This window comes from Coenobita brevimanus, chromosome 14, assembly GCF_032717465.1.
Source record: "Coenobita brevimanus isolate Jiangsu-jjx chromosome 14, ASM3271746v2, whole genome shotgun sequence".
Lineage (NCBI taxonomy): Eukaryota > Metazoa > Arthropoda > Malacostraca > Decapoda > Coenobitidae > Coenobita > Coenobita brevimanus.
Genome location: NC_136967.1, coordinates 59043830 through 59065339, shown reverse-complemented (window position 1 = coordinate 59065339; position 21510 = coordinate 59043830). Strand labels below are relative to the sequence as shown.

General features: G+C 42.3%; 1 protein-coding gene across 1 annotated transcript in view; it reads left to right on the top strand.

Moving 5' to 3' along the window:
* Nucleotides 1–1423: 1423 nt before the first annotated feature.
* LOC145389801 (armadillo-like helical domain-containing protein 3) overlaps nt 1424–21510 on the top strand; it is a 73177-nt gene continuing 53090 nt past the window's right edge. Inside the window, exons 1-5 of the mRNA XM_080264956.1 lie at nt 1424–1436; nt 7908–8072; nt 10093–10248; nt 15528–15674; nt 20734–20875. Coding sequence (XP_080121082.1) covers nt 10111–10248; nt 15528–15674; nt 20734–20875 — 427 coding nt within the window. The 5' untranslated portion in view covers nt 1424–1436; nt 7908–8072; nt 10093–10110. The remainder of the gene's footprint in view (nt 1437–7907; nt 8073–10092; nt 10249–15527; nt 15675–20733; nt 20876–21510) is intronic.

Here is a 21510-nt window from a genome sequence, read left to right as displayed (position 1 = left end):
GAAGTTTAAAATAAATGAAGTAGGTAAGGTGATGGGAGGAATGAAAAAAGTATTTAGATGTCGTTCGCTTAGAATGGATGTAAATAGAAGGCTGTTGTGGTACCGACTGCCTTATATGGGGCTGAAACATGGAATATGGGTGTAACAGAGAGGAAAAGTTTGAATGTAATGGAGATGAGGTGTCTGAGGAGTATGTGTGGAGTGACGCGTATGAATCGAGTGAGAAGTGATGAAGTGCGAAGGAGAACTGGAGTTGTTCGGGAGATGGCTGGCAGAGTTGAGCAGAGGGTGTTGCGATGGTTTGGGCATATGGAGAGAATGGATAATGAGCGATAGGTGAAAAAGATAACTAGATCTGATGTGAGAGGTGTAAGGCTGAGAGGAAGACCACGAATAGGATGGATGGACAGTGTGAAGAGAGCGATGGATGCGAGAGGGATGTCTGTTGAGCAAGGAAGAGTGGCTGTGCATAACAGAAATAAATGGAGAGAAACTGTGAATGAATAAATGATGACGCAGCCCTGAGGGGATATTCTCTCTCATTCGGTCTGATCAGCTAATCAGGTCAGGTGCGGGTAGGGGATGGGTCTATTATGATGTGGCAGGGGTAAACCAGCTCTGCTGTCGGGCCCTGCTGCGGATGTCACTGATTTGCACTGCGCAGTTGACCCTTGTACGGTGTGGTGCGGTGAGGATCTGTCCCTTCTCCTCTTTGGGGCTAAGATGCGAATGAATGTGTTTGAATGGATGAGTAAATGGGGAGTGTGTCTTCCTGTCTCGGCTACCTCCCTTTCCTTGGGGGAAGCAGCCTAGGTATAGAGATATAGATAGATCACCATCCCTCCCTCCACCATGTAATGTTACTTCTCTCATAACCCCATCCATATAAATACCGTACTGAAGAATATACACAAAACCTCTCTCTCTCTCTCTCTCTCTCTCTCTCTCTCTCTCATGAATATATAGAAGTGTGTGTGTGTGTGTGTGTGTGTGTGTGTGTGTGTGTGTGTGTGTGTGTGTGTGTGTGTGTGGCATAATCGACCATAACAACAGCTTATGCCTACCAAGTTAGACTCAACTGGGTGCGATTTTATCGACTGTGACAGACTATTCCTACAGCTCCACTGGATATGGCATGTTTGTCCTGTCTTTTCGTGAGAGAGAGAGAGAGAGAGAGAGAGCATCGTACCTTTATTTTTTTAGGTGGATGAGCCATCCAAGATGTTTTTACACATGAAATCCATGTTTAGATTTACAGCATTAACTTTTAAGCCACGGGGGATAATCCATGGTTAGATTTACAGCTGTAATTTTTAAGCCACGGGGGATATATTATATAACGCCAAACGATTTTACATGCCATCGGGAATCGCGACAGTCTTCTGTTTCCGGCCCAGCTGAGGTTTGTTTACGCCTGGGCCCTGCCAGAAGTGGAGGTGTGGCAGTGTTGATTATTAGTACTGGTGTCACTTTCAGAGATGAATGACCAAGAGTTTAGGGCTTAAGTAAATTTGCTTTGTAGAAGTACTGTAGTTCTCTGGAACTATTTTATTGAGATTTGATTCTTCCTTCGCATTAAATTCTCATCCTTCGTACAAGCTCTTGATAACAGGATACACAGAACAGATACTGTGCTAGTGACTATAGCTCCGTAGTTTTGTTGTGTGGTTGTTGTGGACAGTGTTTCCAGGTCTTATCAGTGTTATCAAGGAGTTTCTCAAAGGCTGACGTGTAAGGTGCAATGACAGTGGACTCGGGCAGGTTATGCTGCCGTACAGTCAACATCTCGATGTGTGCCAGGTTCGAATGTCTCCGTAAATTTAATATGGCTGTTTCATTTTATATCTGAAACTTGTGCCTGTGAGTCTTTGATTTGTCTCTTAACTCCAGCATAACCTGCGTCACCCCTTCATCATAATTTGCTGGTAATATTTTAAATCATTTTACACATTTGGATCCTAGTGCAGGTAATGTCAGTTGTTTTAATCTTTCTTCACAGTTTCAGACAGTCACCTCTCTGTTAAGTTAATAAGGTTAGATTAGAGTATATTAAGTTAACTTAGGTTGACTAGATTAGTTGGGTTAAGTTAGAAAAGCCACCAGAGTAACCTTGACTATCGAGAACATAAATTTTCCTTATCGTAAATTTGTGATCATTATTGTATAGTGTGCATTTGCTACAAATAATACCCAGCCGAGTGCAAAACAGACCACTATCTATCTATCTATAGCCCAACGCCCTAATCCCGCAAAGGGTGGCTGCAGACAAAATGCCTCCAAGTTGCTCTGTCACCCACCATGTGACTACCCTCCCCCCAACTCACTCCCCCCACCCTCATATACCTCAACTCCATCCCTCCACCTCATCCTCGGTCTACCCCTCCCTCTCCCTCCCTCCACCTCACGTACATACACCCTCTTAGTCAGTCTTTCATTCTCCATTTTCTCCATATGTCCAAACCACCTCAGTGTATTTCCCCTAATCTTCTCAGCCACATCCACATCCACCCCACAATGTTCTTTCACTTCTTCATTTGTCAACCTGTCCCTCCATGTCACTCTACATGCTCCTCTCAAGTAGCTTGTTTCCACTGCTCTCACTCTTGACTTGTTCCCCTCTTGCAAGGTCCATGCTTAGCTTCCCTACGTCAGGGTAGGGATCACAATACTATCATGCAGTGACTTCTTAACTTCCATACTCACCTCCCTATTTCTCATCACTGGTTTCAGTGAACTAACAACCTTCCTTCCCTGCTGTACCCTTTCATGCACTTACACTTCAACCCCCAAGGTTCCATCCCTACTCATCACACTACCCAAGTACTGTACTTGAATGCACTCACATTCTCCATATCCATGCCATCCAACCTCACTGTGCATTCTGTGACTTCATTCCTCTCATGAGGAGTAGATTGTAGCACCAGTTGAGCAGGGCAGTACTCCCGAGGTGCATAGAAAGCTGATGACAGGGAGTGCTGGAGCTCCCGTTTCATCAGCCCTCAGGACTAGTTCCTGACCATTCCCCTTTGCTGAACTTTTTCAGTGTCTCAGTTACACAGAGAGTAGGCCATCATGCTCTCCAACACAAATTTCTCTATCTACACCAAACTACATGCACAGTACACACTACACTTCCTTTTCCAAAATTCAAAAAAATGGCGTCTCATCACCCAGCCTCGGAGTCCCCGGGGGGGGGGGGACCATAAATGCCCCCACCTTCCGCTCCTCTCCCGGTGACAACTCGAGATGCCTGGAACCACTGTCTGACTCTCTTCTTCATTTCTGCAACATTCGCGACCTTTTCTCTAACTTTCGCTCTGTTGAGCACCACCTCTCCTCCTCTAAACCTCACCTTCTTTTTCTGAGACTCAGCTGTGTGAGGCAACTGACAGCAAACCCTTTTCTGTATGCTCCTACTTTCTCTATACTCATTTCAAAGCCAAAGGTGGCTGTTGTGTATATATACGCAACGACTTATCTTGCTCTCATGTTCCTGAACTCGATTCTTCTGAATTCTCTACACTCTGGCTTCGGCTTTCCTGTCATTCTCTGACTAAATATATCTGTGCTGTTTACTTATCCCCTAATTCTGCTGACTAGCAAAAATTCTTCGACTATCTTACTTCTACGATGGAACACATTCTATCCATTTCTCCTTTCTCTGAAGTCTCCATTCTAGGATATTTCAATGTTCACCACCACCTTTGGCTCTCCTCTCCTTTCACTGATCCACCTGGTGAACAAGCCTACATCTTTTCTATCCTTAATGACCTAGAGCAGCTTGTACAGCACCCTTCCTGTATCCCACACCGTCTTGGAGAGAGCTCCAACATACTTGACCTCTTTCTTACAACTAATCCATCTGCTTAGGCCTACACTGTTAATCTTTTCTCTCTGTTGGGCTCCTCCGATCACAACCTTATCACCTTAACCTCTCCTATCACTCCGGTACGGCCTGTGGACCCTCCAGGGAAACGTCGTCTGTGGCATTTTGGAGCCGCGGATTGGGAGGCCTTCAGGCAGTACTTTTTTTTATTTTCCCTGGAATGATTATTGCTTCCATGGCCGTGAGCCATCTGAGTGTGCCTTGCGCATTACGGAGGTTATTCTCTCGGGCATGGAAGCATACATTCCTTTCTCATATCCTTTGATTAACGCAAGAAAGCCTTGGTTTAATCACGCTCGTTCTAATGCTGTCCGCAACAAGGAGAGGGCCTACAAAAGGTACCGGAGCCAACCCACCCTTGAATCACGTCATCTTTATGTTTCTGCCCGGAATTGTGCTAAGTCTGTTCTTCGCTTTGCTAAAAATAATTTCATCCATACTAAATGCTCTCAATTCTCCAGCTCGAATTCTTCCCGTTTCTTCTGGCACCTTGCTAAAAACCTTCCTAACAACTTTACCTCATCATCCTTCCCTCCTCTTGTCTACTCTGATGGTTCTGTAGCTATTTCTTCTACTGATAAAGCAGATCTCTTCGCACAGACTTTCTCCTCCAATTCCACCTTAGATGATTCCAGTGCTGTTCCTCCATCACTTCCTACCTCTGACTTCCTCATGGCTGACATTAAAGTTTCTTCAGTTGATGTATTTTCTGCCATCACTGGCCTCAATACTAACAAGGCATATGGGCCTGATGGAGTCCCTCCTGTTGTTCTCAAGAACTGTGCTTCTGTGCTTACACCCTGCCTTGGCAAACTGTTTCGCCTTTGTGTTTCAACTTGTCCCTGTCCTTCTTGCTGGAAGTTTGCTCTCATTCAGCCAGTCCCAAAAAAGGGTGACCACTCCCAACCCTCCAACTATCGTCCAATTGCTTTAACGTCCTGTATTTCAAAAGTTTTCAAGTCAATTCTCAATAGAAAAATTTTAAGGCATCTTTCCTATCACAACCTTCTTTCTGATCATCAGTACGGGTTCCGTCAGGGACGCTCCACTGGCGATCTTCTCACCTACCTTTCAGACTCCTAGTCATCCTTCTTTTGGGACTTTGGCTAAAGCTTTGCCATTGCACTTGACATCTCAAAGGCATTCGATTGAGTCTGGCATAAATCTTTAATTTCCAAACTGCCCTCTTACAGTTTCTATCCTTCTATCTGTGCCTTCATTGCTAGCTTCCTTTCTGGTCGTTCTGTAGCCGCTGTTGCAGACGGCCATCGTTCTTCTCCTAGATCTATCAACAGTGGTGTTCCTCAGGGCTCTGTCCTATCACCAACTCTCTTCCTTTTATTCATCAATGACCTTCTAAGCTTTACATCTAACCCTATCCACTCATACGCTGATGACTTCACCCTTCACCTTTCCATTCGGTTCCCGCAACGCCCATCTCAGCAGTTACTTCAACAAACAAGGGATGAGGCTATGGCATACCTAATGTCTGACTTGGCTCATATCTCTGACTGGGGTAAAAATAATCTTGTTGTTTTTAATGCATCTAAGACTCAGTTCTTATACCTATCAACCCGTCAAAATCTTCCACAGGTATACCCACTAATGTTTAATGATATTCAGCTTAATCCTGCATCATCCTTGAACATGCTAGGGGTTTCATTTACTCGGGACTTATCTTGGAAAGATCATATTACATCGATTGCAAAGTCTGCTTCCAAGAGATTGGGTATGCTAAACAGACTTGATACAGGGGTTTTATCCGCCCCTGTGTGGAGTACAACTCTCATGTGTGGGGAGGCTCCCCACATACAGCTCTTCTCAATAGGGTGGAGTCAAAGGCTTTTCATCTCATTAACTCTCCTCCTGTTACTGACTCCCTTCAACCTCTGTCTCTTCGCCGCACTGTTGCATCTTTATCTCTTTTCTATCGCTACTTTAATGGTCACTGCTCCTCTGAACTGTCTGCATGCATTCCTCCACCTGTATGACGGGCGCATAGGACCCGTCTAGCAGCAAACTCTCATCCCTTTTCTGTCCAACTCTCTAATGCAAGAGTTAACCGTTACTTCCAGTCCTTCATGTATGCAATGAGTCAACTCTGGAACTGTCTCCCTCTGTCTTTATTTCCTGCTGGCTATGATCTCCAATCTTGCAAATGCGGTGTGTCCAGGCATCTCAAAATGAATGGATCTTGAATTTGGCTCTCTCTTGTATTTTGTTTTTCTCTTGGAGGGAACTGTTATTGCGGGCTCATGGCCTTTGGTTCCTTCTTCCTCGCATAAAAAAAAAAAAAAAAAAACGTAACTTTACAGATGTTTACATTAACTTTCAGATTCCTCTTCTTACACTGTCCCAAATTCATTCACCAAACCTTGCAACTCCCATTCATCATCACTCGACAATACTGGATCATCAGCAAACAACAACACCGGAATCTTTCAAATCTCACCCTCATTCATGATAGCCAGCCCCACATCCACTGCCCTACCTTGCACCTCCTTTACAACCCCATCCATATATATATTAAACAGCCATGGAGACATCACACAACTCTGTTTCAGTCCTACACTGACATCAAAGAACTCACTCAGCTCACCATCCATTCACACCGTAGCCCTAGCTCTTTCGTACATAATCTTCACAGCACTCAACAATTTCCCCTCCACTCTATGTATTCTCAGTACCGTACCTTCCACATACCTTGTCTATCTGTTCTGTCAAACTTTCTCCAAGTCCATGAAGGCAGCATACACTTTCTTTCCCTTCTCTAGATACTTCTCCACTAAACATCTTAGAACAAATATCTGATCTACACACCCTTTTCCCTTCCTAAATCCCCCTTGTTCTTCTCCAACTAGCTCCTCTGTTATATGCCTAACCCTATCAATGAGTATTCTACCATATATTTTTCCAGTCACACTAAGAAGGCAAATACTCCTATGGTTACCACATACCTCTCTCTCCCCTTTTCCGTTGTATAAAGGAACAATTATGCGTGATTTGCAGTCCTTCGGAACCCTTCCCTCTTCCTAAGCCAATCTACATAACTTCCATATCCACTCCACTACAGTCTTACTCCATTTCCATAAATTGACACTAACACATATTTTTATTTTTTCTTCCTGATTTTTAGTTGTAGGGCATTTAGTATTTGTAAGCAATATTCAGTTTGGTTACGGTACTTTGTATCTGAGCAATGTCACCTTTGCTTTTTTTTTTTTTTTTTTTTTTTTTTTTTTTTAAGAGGGCTCTACAAACTTCCATCTAATTAATGACAGTGATTTAAAATTTGCAGTACTAGGACTTTTTTTTTTTTTTTTCCAGTATTTTTAAAGATAAGTGGGATTGGGTGGGTTTATGATTCTGCTACAGTAGCGGAATGGATAGTCAATGTGAGGATTCTGTCCACTTGGGATTTGTGTTAATCACAGTTCATCATTACGTCAGGCATTTGTTTTGTTTGTATTAGGTACAATAGTATTGTATTTATTGTGCAGTTTTCCTTTATTTTGGATACATGCCTGAGTTCATTATCTTTTAAATAAAGTAGACATTATGATCTTAGTACAGTATGGGATCTGACCCATTGCCCAGATGAGCGCTTGCTGATTATCAACCTGAGGGCCAACACGTGTAATGGATGCACTTTATCCCTCTTCATCATGGCCACATACCATACAGGGTCTTCCAGGACTTGATGTTCTAACCTAAGCAAGTCAATTGTTTTAATAAAATGTTGTAAAGCTACATGGCTGCTGCCCTTAGCTGTAACAGAGACAGTTATGGATGCCCTTATGGATGAATTATGGGGGAGACCATGTTTTCCCTTGGTCATCAATAGGTTTAGCTTGATAATAGCTTAGGAATTATTACTGTTGTTATCATTATTATTATTATTATTATTATTTATTATTATTGTTTTTATTATTATTATTATTTTTTTTTTTCAAATTAAATTAGCTGAAGAAATAAAGTTAGTACATCGCATATCATAGCCTTTTGTGGATGTTCTTGGCAGCACACCACCTTATCAGGAGAGCAGTGAGTGGCCCACTTACAGCAGCAGCAGCTACAGCATCTTGGTCATCAGTCAATGAAGTTTTCAAGCATTGCGAATGCTGTATTTAACCAGCTCTAGAGGGCAGCTATTTTTTTTTTAAGACTTCTTACCCTCCAGAGTAAGGTGAGAATTTTTGGTAAAATTGTGCATCCCTATGATGATGATTATTATTATTATTGTTGTTATTTTTATGGGTTATGTAAGTTATCCTGGACTATGAATACAGTAAAACAGACAACACAGTGATATTAAGAAGGTTTAAACAACCAATAATTTAGAGGCATTTACCATAAAAGATGTCGGTGACCAACAAAGTGGTAAGAGAGGGATTAGAAGCTGAGGAGTTGAGGCTTGGGATGACCTCCAACCCCTCTGCATCAGTGCTAGGCATTAGATTGGAACACCTCCAAGCGACTGGAGCCATCTGAAAAGTACTCTTTAGCAATGGCTGGTTAATATTACGTTGCTTGCTGAGGTAAGGAGGACAGAGCTGTGTGGGTAAGTTGCAGAACGTAGGATGTGATGAACTGCAATTTTTTTTTTTTTTTTTTTTTTTTTTTTTTTTTATAACCAAGACAAAGGGCTACCTTCCCACAGGGTGGTCCTATGAATGCCTGCATCATGGTATGCCTGAGTAAAAACACACAGCTAACCATAGTGACACTAGGGCACAAGGCATATGAGATTTCCCACACGGTGAGGTCAGGTATGGAAGCTCCCTCATACTGTATACCGTTACTCCCAGGCCTTCATTTATACAACAGGTCAACTCTGGAACTGTCTCCTTCTGTCTGTATTTCCTGCTTCCTATGATCTCCAGTCTTTCAAACGCAGTGTGTCCAGGCATCTCGAAATGAACGGGTCTTGAATTTGGCTCACTTTTGTATTGTTTTTGTCTTTTTTTTTGGAAGGAACTGTTAATACGGGCTCAGCCTTTGGTTCCTTCTTCATCGCATGAAGAAAAAATAAATAAATAAATAACTGATAAAAGTACCTCAGAACTGCATATGTCAGAGATCCAGTGTACATGAGAATTTAAAAATAATACGGTACAATATAGTGGGTCCATAAGCTATGTGTGTCCAAGATATGCTTTTCCAAGCTACATAGCTGACCCATTTGTGGTCCATTTCTTAGTTACTCAGCAATGTCTCCACATATATGAATTGATACTATTGAAAAACAAATGTCAAATCAGCTGTGTGGTGATGTCAGATGACAGTAGTTGTTTGTTTAAACCTGTAATGTCTCTCATTACGTGTAGTAAGGTATGTCCTTTAGAAATATATACAGTATATAGTATAAGTAAGCAAAGATGGGATATGGCTTTTAGTGGGAAAGTTGTGGTCAGGCAAGGAGTTTGGTTAACACATTAGCTTCTAGTGTTTGTTACCTCAAACCTTTTGTATGTCGCTGTCTATCTATCTATCTATCTATTGCCAGACGCCTCAATCCCGTTTGGGGTGGCCACAAACAAATCGCCTCCAAGTTGCCCTGTCCCCTGCCATTTCACTGCCCTGCTCCTAACTCACACCCCCTTCTCTCATATACCTCTCCACCCCATCCCTCCATCTCATCCTCGGCCTCCCCCTCCCTCTTCCCCCCTCCACCTCACTCACATACACTCTCTTCGTCAGTCTTTCACCCTCCATCCTCTCCACTTGGCCAAACCACCTCAGTGTGTTCCTCATAACGCTTCCTATCACATCCATATCCACACCACAATGCTCCTTTGTATCCTCATTCATCAGCCTGTCTCTCCATGTGACTCCACAGGCTCCTCTTAAATAACTCATTTCCACTGCTCTCACTCTTGACTTGTGTCCTTCCAACAACGTCCAAGCTTCACTTCCATAGGTTAGAGTTGGTATCACAATACTGTCATGTAGTAACTTAGTGACTTTTGCATATTCTACCTCTTTATAGTAGGGTATGTCTTTTGAAATCTTATCAGTGGGCAAATTAGGGCCATATGGTACAGAGGTTGCCATTACTCTCAGGGCTGACATTTACAACCCCGGAACACAAACCTATTGAAAACTTATAATAATGGCATTATTTGTTAGCCATATATCTAGCATTTTGTTTTTCAGCTTTTTTTTTTTTTTTTTTTTTTTTTTTTTTTTTTGAGACCACTTCTCAGATTTTATGGTGTGAGAAGATGGGGAGCAAACTGAAACCAGGAGGCGTTAGGCGGCACCTGAAGGAGAAGGTGGTGCAGATGTATGAAGATCTCTTCCATGGAACGGACCCTTGCATTAACAATCCCCGCTTCTGGGAGGATCTATTTCTTTTGAAGGTTAGTGAATGAACATATTCGAGGAAAGGCCAATATATCGTGTATGTAATAGAGGGAGAGAGATATATATATATATATATATATATATATATATCATCCATCCATCATCCAATCTTTCGTTGCCCCATGAGAAGCGTAGGAGCCCAGGGTTAGGCAGTTGGTCCTGACATTTAAGATGAGAGTGACCAGCCTCACTCATCCCTGAGTGGCATTTTGTGAGCAGTAAACCCCAACCATCCCTTGGATATAAACCTTCACCGGCTCAATCCGATTGGAGCTCAATAATTACTCACTAAACCACCAGGCTCCAAACTTTGGTTTTATGGTTACCACCCAGCGTAGTAAATGGTTTCCTGGTGTACAGGAAACCATTTCGCTCGTTACTTGGTGTAGAGTCACCCACAGGCAGAAGGAAGAGGAAAGAAAGACAATTTGGAGTGTAAAGTCACCTGTTGGCAGAAGGATGAGGAAAGTCTGAAGGAAAGAAAGACAGAAGAGGATGGAAGGAAAAGAAGGATGGAAGAGAGGAAAAGGCAGACACCCAAGAGCAGCATTACATCGAGTGAGTGGATGGTGAGCACCCCCACCTACCACAATACACACACACACACACATACACACACACACATATGTAATGTGAATGGCAGGGGACCGAGGGTCTTTCGGACTATTGGGAGGGACCTTTGAAAACATAAAAAATATGTACTGTACATGATTATTAAAGAAACACTTCAGTTGATATGAGTGATTGATTTACTCACCGGAAATCCATAGAAGTGAAGTTGAATACTTGCAGGGAGGTACATCCAAGTCCAAGAGCAAATCCAAGCCAGATAAATCCATAGGTAAAGCCCAGAAAAAAAAATAATAATGAAAATTCAGAGTATTGGGGTATTCAGATCGTTGGTGGCCGGATTGGAGGACCTTCACTATTTATATATATATATATATATATATATATATATATATATGTATGTATATGTATACACACACACACACACACACACACACACACACTATGTGTATGTATATTTGCTTTTGCTGCTACCTGCTCCAGCTAGGTTGAATCCAGAATGGGAGAAAGCAACATTCATTTATCTGCATTCAGAGTCTGCTGGCGTGTACAGGCACTCTTTGGTATACTAAAGGGGCTACATGTGGGAGACAGCTAAGTATACTGAAACTTACCTCCCAGGAAATCTGTTACTGATGCTAAAACAACTTGGAATTATGCTATGCCAAATTAGGGATGCTATAGCACATTATACAGGTCCAGTACGGTATGTTTAGATACAATTTAGTCCCGTTAATGAAGTGGTAATAGTTAAAGCTGCCTCAACAGTATCTCCCACCAAAACACAGCAACAGTTTCTTGATAATTTTTGGCCACTGGATATTTAGAATCAGAAAAATCGCCAACTTTACTGTGCTTGCAATTGTCATTGTTCCATGGGTTGTAATCTTGTACAGGTACTGTGTTCTGCAATTACATTCATTTTCTCCTCGTGACTGCTTACCTTAAAGTTCTTTTCATCACCTGTAGCATCACCGTCACTCTTAAATTTGAAAGACATGATCAACAATGAAACAGTTGTCTCTTATAGCTTGCAATGTAGAAATAAGTAACGCAGTGGAAGAGAGCATAAACACACCACCATTGAAGTGTAAGCTGCTCTGCCATTTTAGGTGGTGTGCTTTTGAATGTGTATATACCGTACATGCTTGGCGTGAAAACTAGTCCACCACATTTCTGCATTCTACGCTTATTTGAGCATTGAACATTTTCCCCTGCAATTTCTCCTTTAGGAAAGTCAGGAGACTAGTACATTATTCTGAGAGTATGTAAGTGTCTGTTAGGAGTGTACTGCTGTATGGTACTGAGACCTGGACGGTAAAGGAAGAGGATATTCACAGGCTTAAATATACGGAAAGGATAGTGATTTGGTGGATGTGCAGTGCAACCTTGAATGTGAGACCAGGGGGAGGGGGGGGCTAGATTTACAATGGAAGAGTTAAGTGGAAGGATGGGACTGGAGTGTATTGGTGTCATGATGAGAGGTAGATTGAGATGGTTTAGGCGTGTGGAGAGAATGGGGGATAACAATTGGGTGCAGAAAGTGAGAAGTGTGAATATTGGGGGTAGGGTTGCAAGAGGCAGACTGAAAAAACCTGGGATGAGGTCATAGAGTGTGACCTCATGGATAATGGATAAGGGAGTGCATAGTGATGCTGCCTGAGATCAAGCAGCTTGGAGAGCCACCATTAGGTGATGAAGGCAAATGCATGTAGGCATAATGGAGCCTTAGTAAACAAAATGAATACCTGGTTTGCACCAGACTGATTTAAAAACATCCACAATCAGGCAGTGCTGATCATGTGGGTTCTCTACTGACCTCAGTTATTGTGCTGCATATTGAGAGACCCTAACAGGAGTACTTCTTTGACTGTGGTATGCTGGGAATAATCAGTTCCTTCCATGACCTACAGGCACTAGATTATACTTTGTGCAGTGCAAAGGTTATCTTCTCAGACATGAAACCATGCATCCTTTCTCTTAGTTTCAGATTAATACCCTCCCTGAGATTGGTTCAGTCATAGCTCCTCAAATGCTGTCCACAAAAGAAAGCAGTATTCAGAAGAAAGTGCTGTAGTGTTTACTTCCAGGTCATGTGCAATTTATATATGTTCCCAAAATCATGTTTGTCTTGCGTAAAACATCATCGGTTTTCATCATCATCATCATTATCATAATCATAATCATTCCCATAATCATAATTATTCTCATCATCACCAGCATCAGCATCAGCATCAAGCATCAGCATCAGCGCCAACGCTTCTCTCCCTTCTGCATACCTGCGACAGGGAATAGCAATGACAACCTGCTCCAGGATACTTCTTCCCCATATATGGTGCCTTTCACCCTGTCAGACACTCCTTATTAAGGTGGTGCTTATTTCCTATGAAAAATTAAAAGTGGAATTTTGGGGGTCTCACCCTCAAAAAAAGTTCCATTTATGGCCAATATACACTTTAGCAAGTTTCATAATTTTCAAGTTTAGAGGTCACTCAAGGGCATCAGAGTTTGCCTATGTGTGCTCAGTAAAGTAGGCTACTGAATGATACTGGCCTGCCACACTTCATGCCCATTATGCTTTATTGGCTGCTTAGTTACAGCAGCTGATAAACCTAATAGTAAAGAGCATTCCAAAATTGTCACAAATTTCAGATATGCCACGAAGTCAAAAATTTTTGTACAATAACATCAGTAAACAACAGCGTGAACTATCAGAACCTAGATCCTATTGCTGTAGCCTTTCTGCTGGATGTGAATGAAGTCAGGACTACCACTAATCAAGTGATGTATGCAGGATGTGTTACATATGCTGTTCTCATGATGACATGTGGGCCTAACAGAGATTTACCATTCTTTCTGAGTAGCAGCAGTACAGTGGCCACAAAGAACCTACATTATCCCATGCATACTTGCATGGGACAACAATCCTGTCTTTCGACAACATAACAGGAACCAAGTTGCCTTCGAACAGGCAAGTGCTCGGGCACTTCCTGTTCAGACATCGTTTTCATTTTTGAAGGCTCCAACATGCTTGCATGCATAGGCCTTGGTCACATAATGGCGGTTCTCCTTGCTGCTCGATCTCTGGCAGCTTCCTTGTTTAATCTCTTAACCCAGAAGTCACACTCAATGACCTCATCCTAGGTCTTTTTCAGCCTACCTCTCACTCCCCTACCCCCAACATTAACACTTCTCACTTTCTGCACGCAATTATCATCCCCCATCCTCTGCACCTGCCCAAACCATCTCAGTCTACATCTCATGACAACACCAGTACACTACAGTTCCATCCTTCCTCTCAACGCTTCCATTGTAAACCTAGCCCCCACAGGCCTTGCATTCAAGGACACACTGCACACTCACCTAATCATTGCCATTTCTGTACGTTTGAGCCTGCCTCACTGACTTTTCCAGTGAGGCATGCATCCAGGAAACACTTCAGACTAACAGAGGTGATACTTTAGGTTTTGAACTTGCCATCCTTAACTAGAAAAAAGAAACAGATCAAGTTATGGCAACAAATGTAGTGATGATGGTAGAAGAGTTTTGGGAAAGAGCCAGAATCTTGATGCAAGACAGGCAACACACCATTGCCAAACCTGAGAATCTTTCTTCCAAGTGGCAAAAGTTGAAAATGAATGCAAAAAGGATGTCCAAAACACAGAAATCAAATGAGGAGTTCAGGCAATTGCTGCCACACCTGTTTGAAATTGCACACGCCAGTGCACTGAATCTCATCAGTGAAGAAGATGGCTTTTCTGCTTGTTCAGTGACAGAAAGGAAGACTGGGATCAATTTTGAGTGCTTGAATGATAAATGAATGATTGTATGGCCAATTTCTCGAGGCAAGCTGTTTAATTGGTGTCCTACTTCCATGCATTCTTTGCATGTGTTGGAATTCTGTGTCACTCCATCTCTTAGGTGGGGATGGCACTTGGGGATTATGATGAGGATGTTTAAAAATTTGAGCAGTCATGTAGAATAATAGAATTATAGTAGGTGTTTATTTCAAGGGCGGAATATCAGTTCCACAATTCTGTTGGTACAGGACAGTGTGCTGTGTACAAATTTGAAAATATAGTGCAGTAATAGCGCAGTAGCATATTTACATGCTATTGATATTTATAGTTACAAAGCAGAAATAATGATTTTCTTCAACTGAATACTTCTTCATGGATGTACTGAACTCTGCACAATTTATGTTATTGCACCATCCACTCACTCGATGTAATGCTGCTGTTGGGTGTCTGCCCTTTCCTCTCCTCCATCCTTCTTTCCTTCCATCCTCTTCTGTCTTTCTTTCCTTCATTCTTTCCTTGTCCTTCTGCCTACAGGTGACTTTACACTGAGTGACAAACCAAATGGTTTCCTGAACACCAGGAAACCATTTACTATGCTGGGTGGTAACCATATAACCAAATTTTGGCACCTGGTGGTTTAGTGGGTAATTATTGCATTCCAATCGGATTGAGCCAGGGTAGGTTTATATCCAAAGGATGGTTGGGGTTGATTGCTCATAATGCCACTCAGGGATGAGTGAGGTTAGTCACTCTCATCTTAAATGTCGGGACCAACTGCCTAGCCCCGGGCTCCTACGCTCCTCATGGGGCAATGTAGGATTGGATGATGGATGGATGGATATACATTAGTGACTAGTCTGAAGTAAACGACCATACTAATACTGTATATTTATGACCATACCCAGCCCAAGATGTCTGCCTTGGAGGGTGAGATCAGCCGGTGTTCATCAGAGCAGCTGGTGGGGTTGAAGGAGAACATCAACATGCTATTCTCACGTTGTGTGCAGACGCTCGCCCACCAGCACAATATCAGAGTTCTTAACGCCCTCCTGGTGAGGAAATATATTTGTTCCTTAATATATTTTCCAGGCCCCTGTTTTTGAGAGTACTAAAAAAAACAGTAATAGTCTGTCATGTAATTTCTTATTTTAGGGGTTGGTATTCAAGGCTAGGCTTCTTAGTCTATGGTATTACAGTGTTTGGCCCAAGCAGAGACATAAATACTGTATTATGTGCTTGGTTTCACTTAGTTCCTTAAAGCATTTGCATTTTATTCTGTCTATCTAACTGTCTATTGCCAGATGCCATAATCCCATAAGAGGTGGCTATTTGACTTTGAGTTATTTGTTTTACAGGGAGAGGCATTAACCCTCCACCAACCCACTTGCTGACACATAGGGAGCACGTATGGTTTGGTTATATGGTTACCACCCAGCATTGTAAATGGTTTCTTGGCTTACAGGAAACCATTTGGCTTGACACACAGCGTAAAGCCACATGTAAAGGAAAGAAAAGCAGTAAGAAGTGACAGGAAAGATGGGAGAAATATGAAGAGAGGAGGGCAGGCACAGAAAAAGAATGATACAGGCTATGGAAGAAGTAGGTAGCACTACTTGAAGTGAGTGGATGATGGTTGCCACCGTATTGACTATCTATTCAGTGGATGATCACTCACCCAGGCATTATGTTAATGATGGTTCTTAACCCTTTAGCAGAACAGTACTTACTCAACATTATGTGAAGTACTGTATCGTGATCAGTGTTTTGCTGAAGATGATTTTTTTTTTTTTTTTTTTCCAGCTTACAATGTACAGTTTTGTTCAACTTATTGAAACACCATAGTCAAATGGCTAATCATTGACTACTACGTCCATCCATTCATCATCCAATCCTACGTTGCCCCAGGAGGAGCGTAGGAGCCCGGGGCAAGGCAGTTGGTCCTGACATTTAAGGTGAGAGTGACCAGTCTCATTGATCCCTGAGTGGCATTACATGAGCAGTAAACCCCAACCATCCCTTGGATATAAACCTTCACTGGCTTAATCCGATTGGAGCGCAATAGGTACCTGCCAAACCACCAAGCCCCAAAATTTGGTTATATGGTTACCATCCAGCGTAGTAAATGGTTTCCTGGTGTGCAGGAAACCATTTGGCTTGTCACTCTGTGTAGAGTCACCCATAAACAGGGAAGAGGAAAGAATGAAGGAAAGAAAGACAGAAGAGGGAGTGTAAAGTCACCCGTAGGCAGAAAGACGAGGAAAGACTGGAGGAAAGAAAGACAGAAGAGGATAATAGGAAAGAAGGATGGAGAGGAAAGGGCAGACACCCGAGAGCAGCACTACATCGAGTGAGTGGATGGTGAGCACTCCCACCTACCACATTCCTCAAATGAGCATATACCCAAAAGAATGGAATACTGACTTGCATTATTGGGTTTTCACACTGATATTAATTGATGATAAGCATTACTAACTTGGATTGGAATATTTTAGAGTAGGAGACTCGCCAGTTCCCTTAATCACAATACAGAATGGAAAAGCCTCCAGGCTGCACTGGTAGATAAAAATCCTTGCACTCAATGCACCACTGTCATTCTGACTAGTCCATCCATCCATCCATCATCCAATCCTACATTGCCCCATGAGGAGCGTAGGGGCCTGGGGCTAGGCAGTTGGTCCCGACATTTAAGATGAGAGTGACCAGCCTCACTCATCCCTGAGTGGCATTACATGAGCAATCAACCCCAACCATCCCTTGGATATAAACCTTCACCGGCTCAATCCGATTGGAGCGCAATAATTACCCACTAAACCACCAGGTGCCAAAATTTGGTTATATGGTTACCATCCAGTGTAGTAAGTGGTTTCCTGGTGCACAGGAAACCATTTGGCTTTTCACTCAATTTAGAGTCACCCACAGGCCGAAGGAAGTGGAAAGAATGAAGGAAAGAAAGACAGAAGAGTGAGTGTAAAGTCATCCGTAGGCAGAAGAACGAGGAAAGAATGAAGGAATGAATAACAGAAGAGAATGGAAGGAAAGAAGGATGGAGAGGAAAGGGCAGACACCCAAGAGCAGCACTACATCGAGTGAGTGGATGGTGAGCGCCCCCACCTACCACAATATTCATATTTATCCATGGTGACTGAGCAGTTAGCATCGCTGACTGTGATGTTGCTGGCCCAGTAGGACCAGGGATCGAGATCAGGTGCAGGGAGCTTGTGTCATTTGACTCAGATGTCCATCCACAGTTTAGGTAACTGCAGTAACATGGATGATTAACCTGTGGATTGCGAGCCACAGCTCAGGCTGGGAAGCATCACCTTGTGAGCCACAGCTCAGGCTGTGCTAACGCTGTGCATCACCGTTAACTAATCCACCCCACGCAAACTTATGCATGGCGCTGCGCAAAGACTTTTTTTTTTTTTTTCCCCCACCAGATGATGTGCTAGGTGTTTATCTTGAAGTTTATGATAAACAATTTTTTTTTTTTTTCTTCACTACACCCCTACTCAAACTTACGCATGGCACTACGAAAGATGGAGAGAGAGAGAGTTTTTTTTTTTTTTTTTTCACCAGATGATGCCCTAGATGTTTATCTTCAAGTTATAAACAAAAACTTTTTTTTTTTCCCCCCCCCACCATGAGGTAGGATGAAAAAAGGTAATTGCGCAATCTACGGGTGGAGTGGCCTTGTATCCTAGGGTAGTGAGTGAATAACCTCCCACAAGCTCAGAAACCTCTGTTTTGGAAATGAGGACCGTGGGTAAACATCTCATGGCATCTACACCTACTTGTACCTTACCATTATAAAAAGCCTCATTGTATGTTTTCCTATTGTACCATAGATACATGTATTTATTGATACAGTGTAAATGGACCCGATGAGGAGGCTCTGGAACTCAGGTAGTATCATGTGCATCTTTCAGTTCTCCTGACCTGGGTTCAGGCCCACACTTAAGAGGACACAATAATATGTCCTTTTAATGTGTCATCACATGTTAATGCCCAGTTGAGGTTTCCTTCATGATAACAGTACACCCTTAACATAATGAACTAATTGGTACCAGACCCTTGACATTAAAGTCGAGAGTTTGTTAAAGCCTAAAACCATGCTGTTTTGTAATTTCCCAGGTGTCATGGCTTTTACTGAACAAGGTCATTAAATATAGAGTGTCGTTCGGCTGTACAGTCATGCACGATAACTTAAAGCTGCGTCTAAATGGCCCTTTTTCTCAATAAATGCCCCTTCTGTGGTTTCTGACGATGCTGGTCACCCAGAGACTGATGCAGCTTTCTGTGGGATGCAGAGGAATGCAGTTGTGTGTGTGTGTGAGCGTGGGTATGTGTGTAGGGACGCCATGCTGGTCGGTGTTTCCCGCACGTCCGTTCTTTCACCTAACGAAAATTCCCTAAATGAGCATAAAGTTCAGCCAGCTCAAGGTGGTCATTAAAGCAAAAATTTGTTAAAAGAGGGTTCAGTGCATCGAGAGATTACTGTACAAACTCTCTTCACATGAACTTTTCACTGGACACAACAAGAGCCTTCCACAGCTGTACCTGTGCATAAAGCAGTGGATGGGGGCAGGTCGCTTCTTGAGTGACAGAATGTGGAACCCAAAAAACATGGTTTGAGTGTGCATAATAAAGCTATCCACTATTATCGTGCATGTGCAAGTGGTCATTTATACTGCATGCATATGTACATGGAGAGTATGTTCACCAACCATGTACCATACTGCACTTGCTTAATTCTGACAAACCTGTTGGCCAGTGTAACTGTTAGAAGATCATCATTCAAAATGACACAGTGTTACCTTGCATGAACTAGTCCAGTGGTGAATCAGATAGAAATGTTTTCCAAGTACAGTGTAAGGTGAAATTTAGTAATGGGAATAGAACTCTGAATCTCCTCCTATCCCATATGCTGTCTTGTTTCTGTGCTATTTACACCTTGTTTCTGCACTTTTCCCATCCCTGTATTGTTAAAAGAATAAAATGTTTGTTCTCCAGTGAATGAAGAGTGAATGGATGCGTAGCCCATTTTATTGGTCAGTCTCTTGGTAGTTCCTCAAATTTATACTTGCTTGCTCTATTTTTTGGTTGATGTTCTGATGATGACGGTACATTTTGATGTATAATGTTACAGGCATGTATTGTTTATGCTGAACTTTTATCTTTAATGATTACCTTGATTAAGGAAATAATCTTAGATCACCTGACCAGATAACTTGCATTACTGTACTGCCATTAATTTTTAATGCTGTATTAGTGGTAGGTGGTGGCACTCACCATCCACTCACTCAGTTGTTGTGCTGCTGTCTGGTGTCTGCCCATTCCTCTCTTCCATCCTTCTTCCATCCTTCCTCTTCTTTCTTTTTCTTCATTCTTTCCTCCTCATTCTGTCTAGTGTTGAGTGACAAGCCAAATGGTTTCCTGTACACCTGGAAACCACTTACTATGCTGGGTGGTAATCATATAAGCAGATCATGGCACCTAGTGGTTTAGTGGGTAATTAAGGTGCTCCAGTCGGATTGAACTTGGGCAGGTATATATCCAAGGGGTGGTTGGGGTTTCTTGTTTGTGTAATGCCACTTAGGGTTAACTGAGGCTGGTCACTCTCATCTTAAATGTCAGGACCAACTTGCCTAGCCCCGGGCTCTTACACTCCTGATGGGGCAATACAGGATTAGCTGATGTATGTATGTTCAGTACTTTGGTTTTCTGTAATGATTACCATAATTAGGAAATTATGCATCCTCACCAAGTATGTAATGCATTACTGTAGTGTAGGTACTGCAGTTAAATTTTTCTTGGAAATTTTACTTCAGCAGTTGGCAGTTATCATATATTCATGAAAGGGTATCATTTCGTGCTACATGGTGTATTATATAGCCTTCCATTAGCATTTGGCACTTATGCTGTGAAAGACCATAGTATAACATTAATCAGTTTGGATACTCATATTAAGTCATATATCAATTACTTTAAGTGTTGTTGCATAATACGTTATTGTCTGAAGTTAAAAAAACAGTTTACCTTTTGAATAATGTTACAAAATGCGGTGTTATCAAATAAGAAATGTAATTTACCTGTTATCATTCATTTTTGCAGACCTTGTGTAGCCTTGTACGTGGACTTTACCGCAAGATGCAGGGTGACTATGGCTTTGATTTTATCAACATCCTCATTGGTTTTGATGCAGCGGAGGAACAGATGCAGCTTCTCCTCAACCATTGCTCTAACTTTCTCACAGGTCAGTCCATTTAAGTCTTTGTGATATATATACACATATGTATACTGTACATTATATATATCTGTATATATATATATGTTCATAATCATCATCAGCAGCAGCCATTTTGAGTATCCACTGCAGGACAGGCGTATCCCGACCGAAGTCAGGACAATACAGCCAATGTATCTCTACCAAGTGGCCTAGGCTGTCTGGTAGAGATCGTATGTAGGGTGAGAAGTGCTTGTAAGTGTAATTGTAGTGTTGGAGTGGCTTTGAATGTGTGTTGTCTGTAAACCAAGTGTAACCGGCCCGTGCAAGCCGACTGGGTGCAAGCATACTTTATAGTATGCGACACTGGTTCAACCACAGCACCCTTTGTGTCCGCCAATGCAGTACGTGGCCGGGTGAACACTCCCAAAGTTTATTACCCTGGCAGGGCGTGAACCCTCGTTTAAACGTGTATGAAATGTGCACTCTATCACTGTACCACAGAGGCTCCATATATATATATATATATATATATATATATATATATCCATCCATCCACCCATCCATCATCCCATCATCCAGTCCTACCTTGTCCCATGAGGAGCATAGGAGCCTGGGGCTAGGCCTGTTGGTTTTAACATTTAAGATGAGAGTGACCAGCCTCA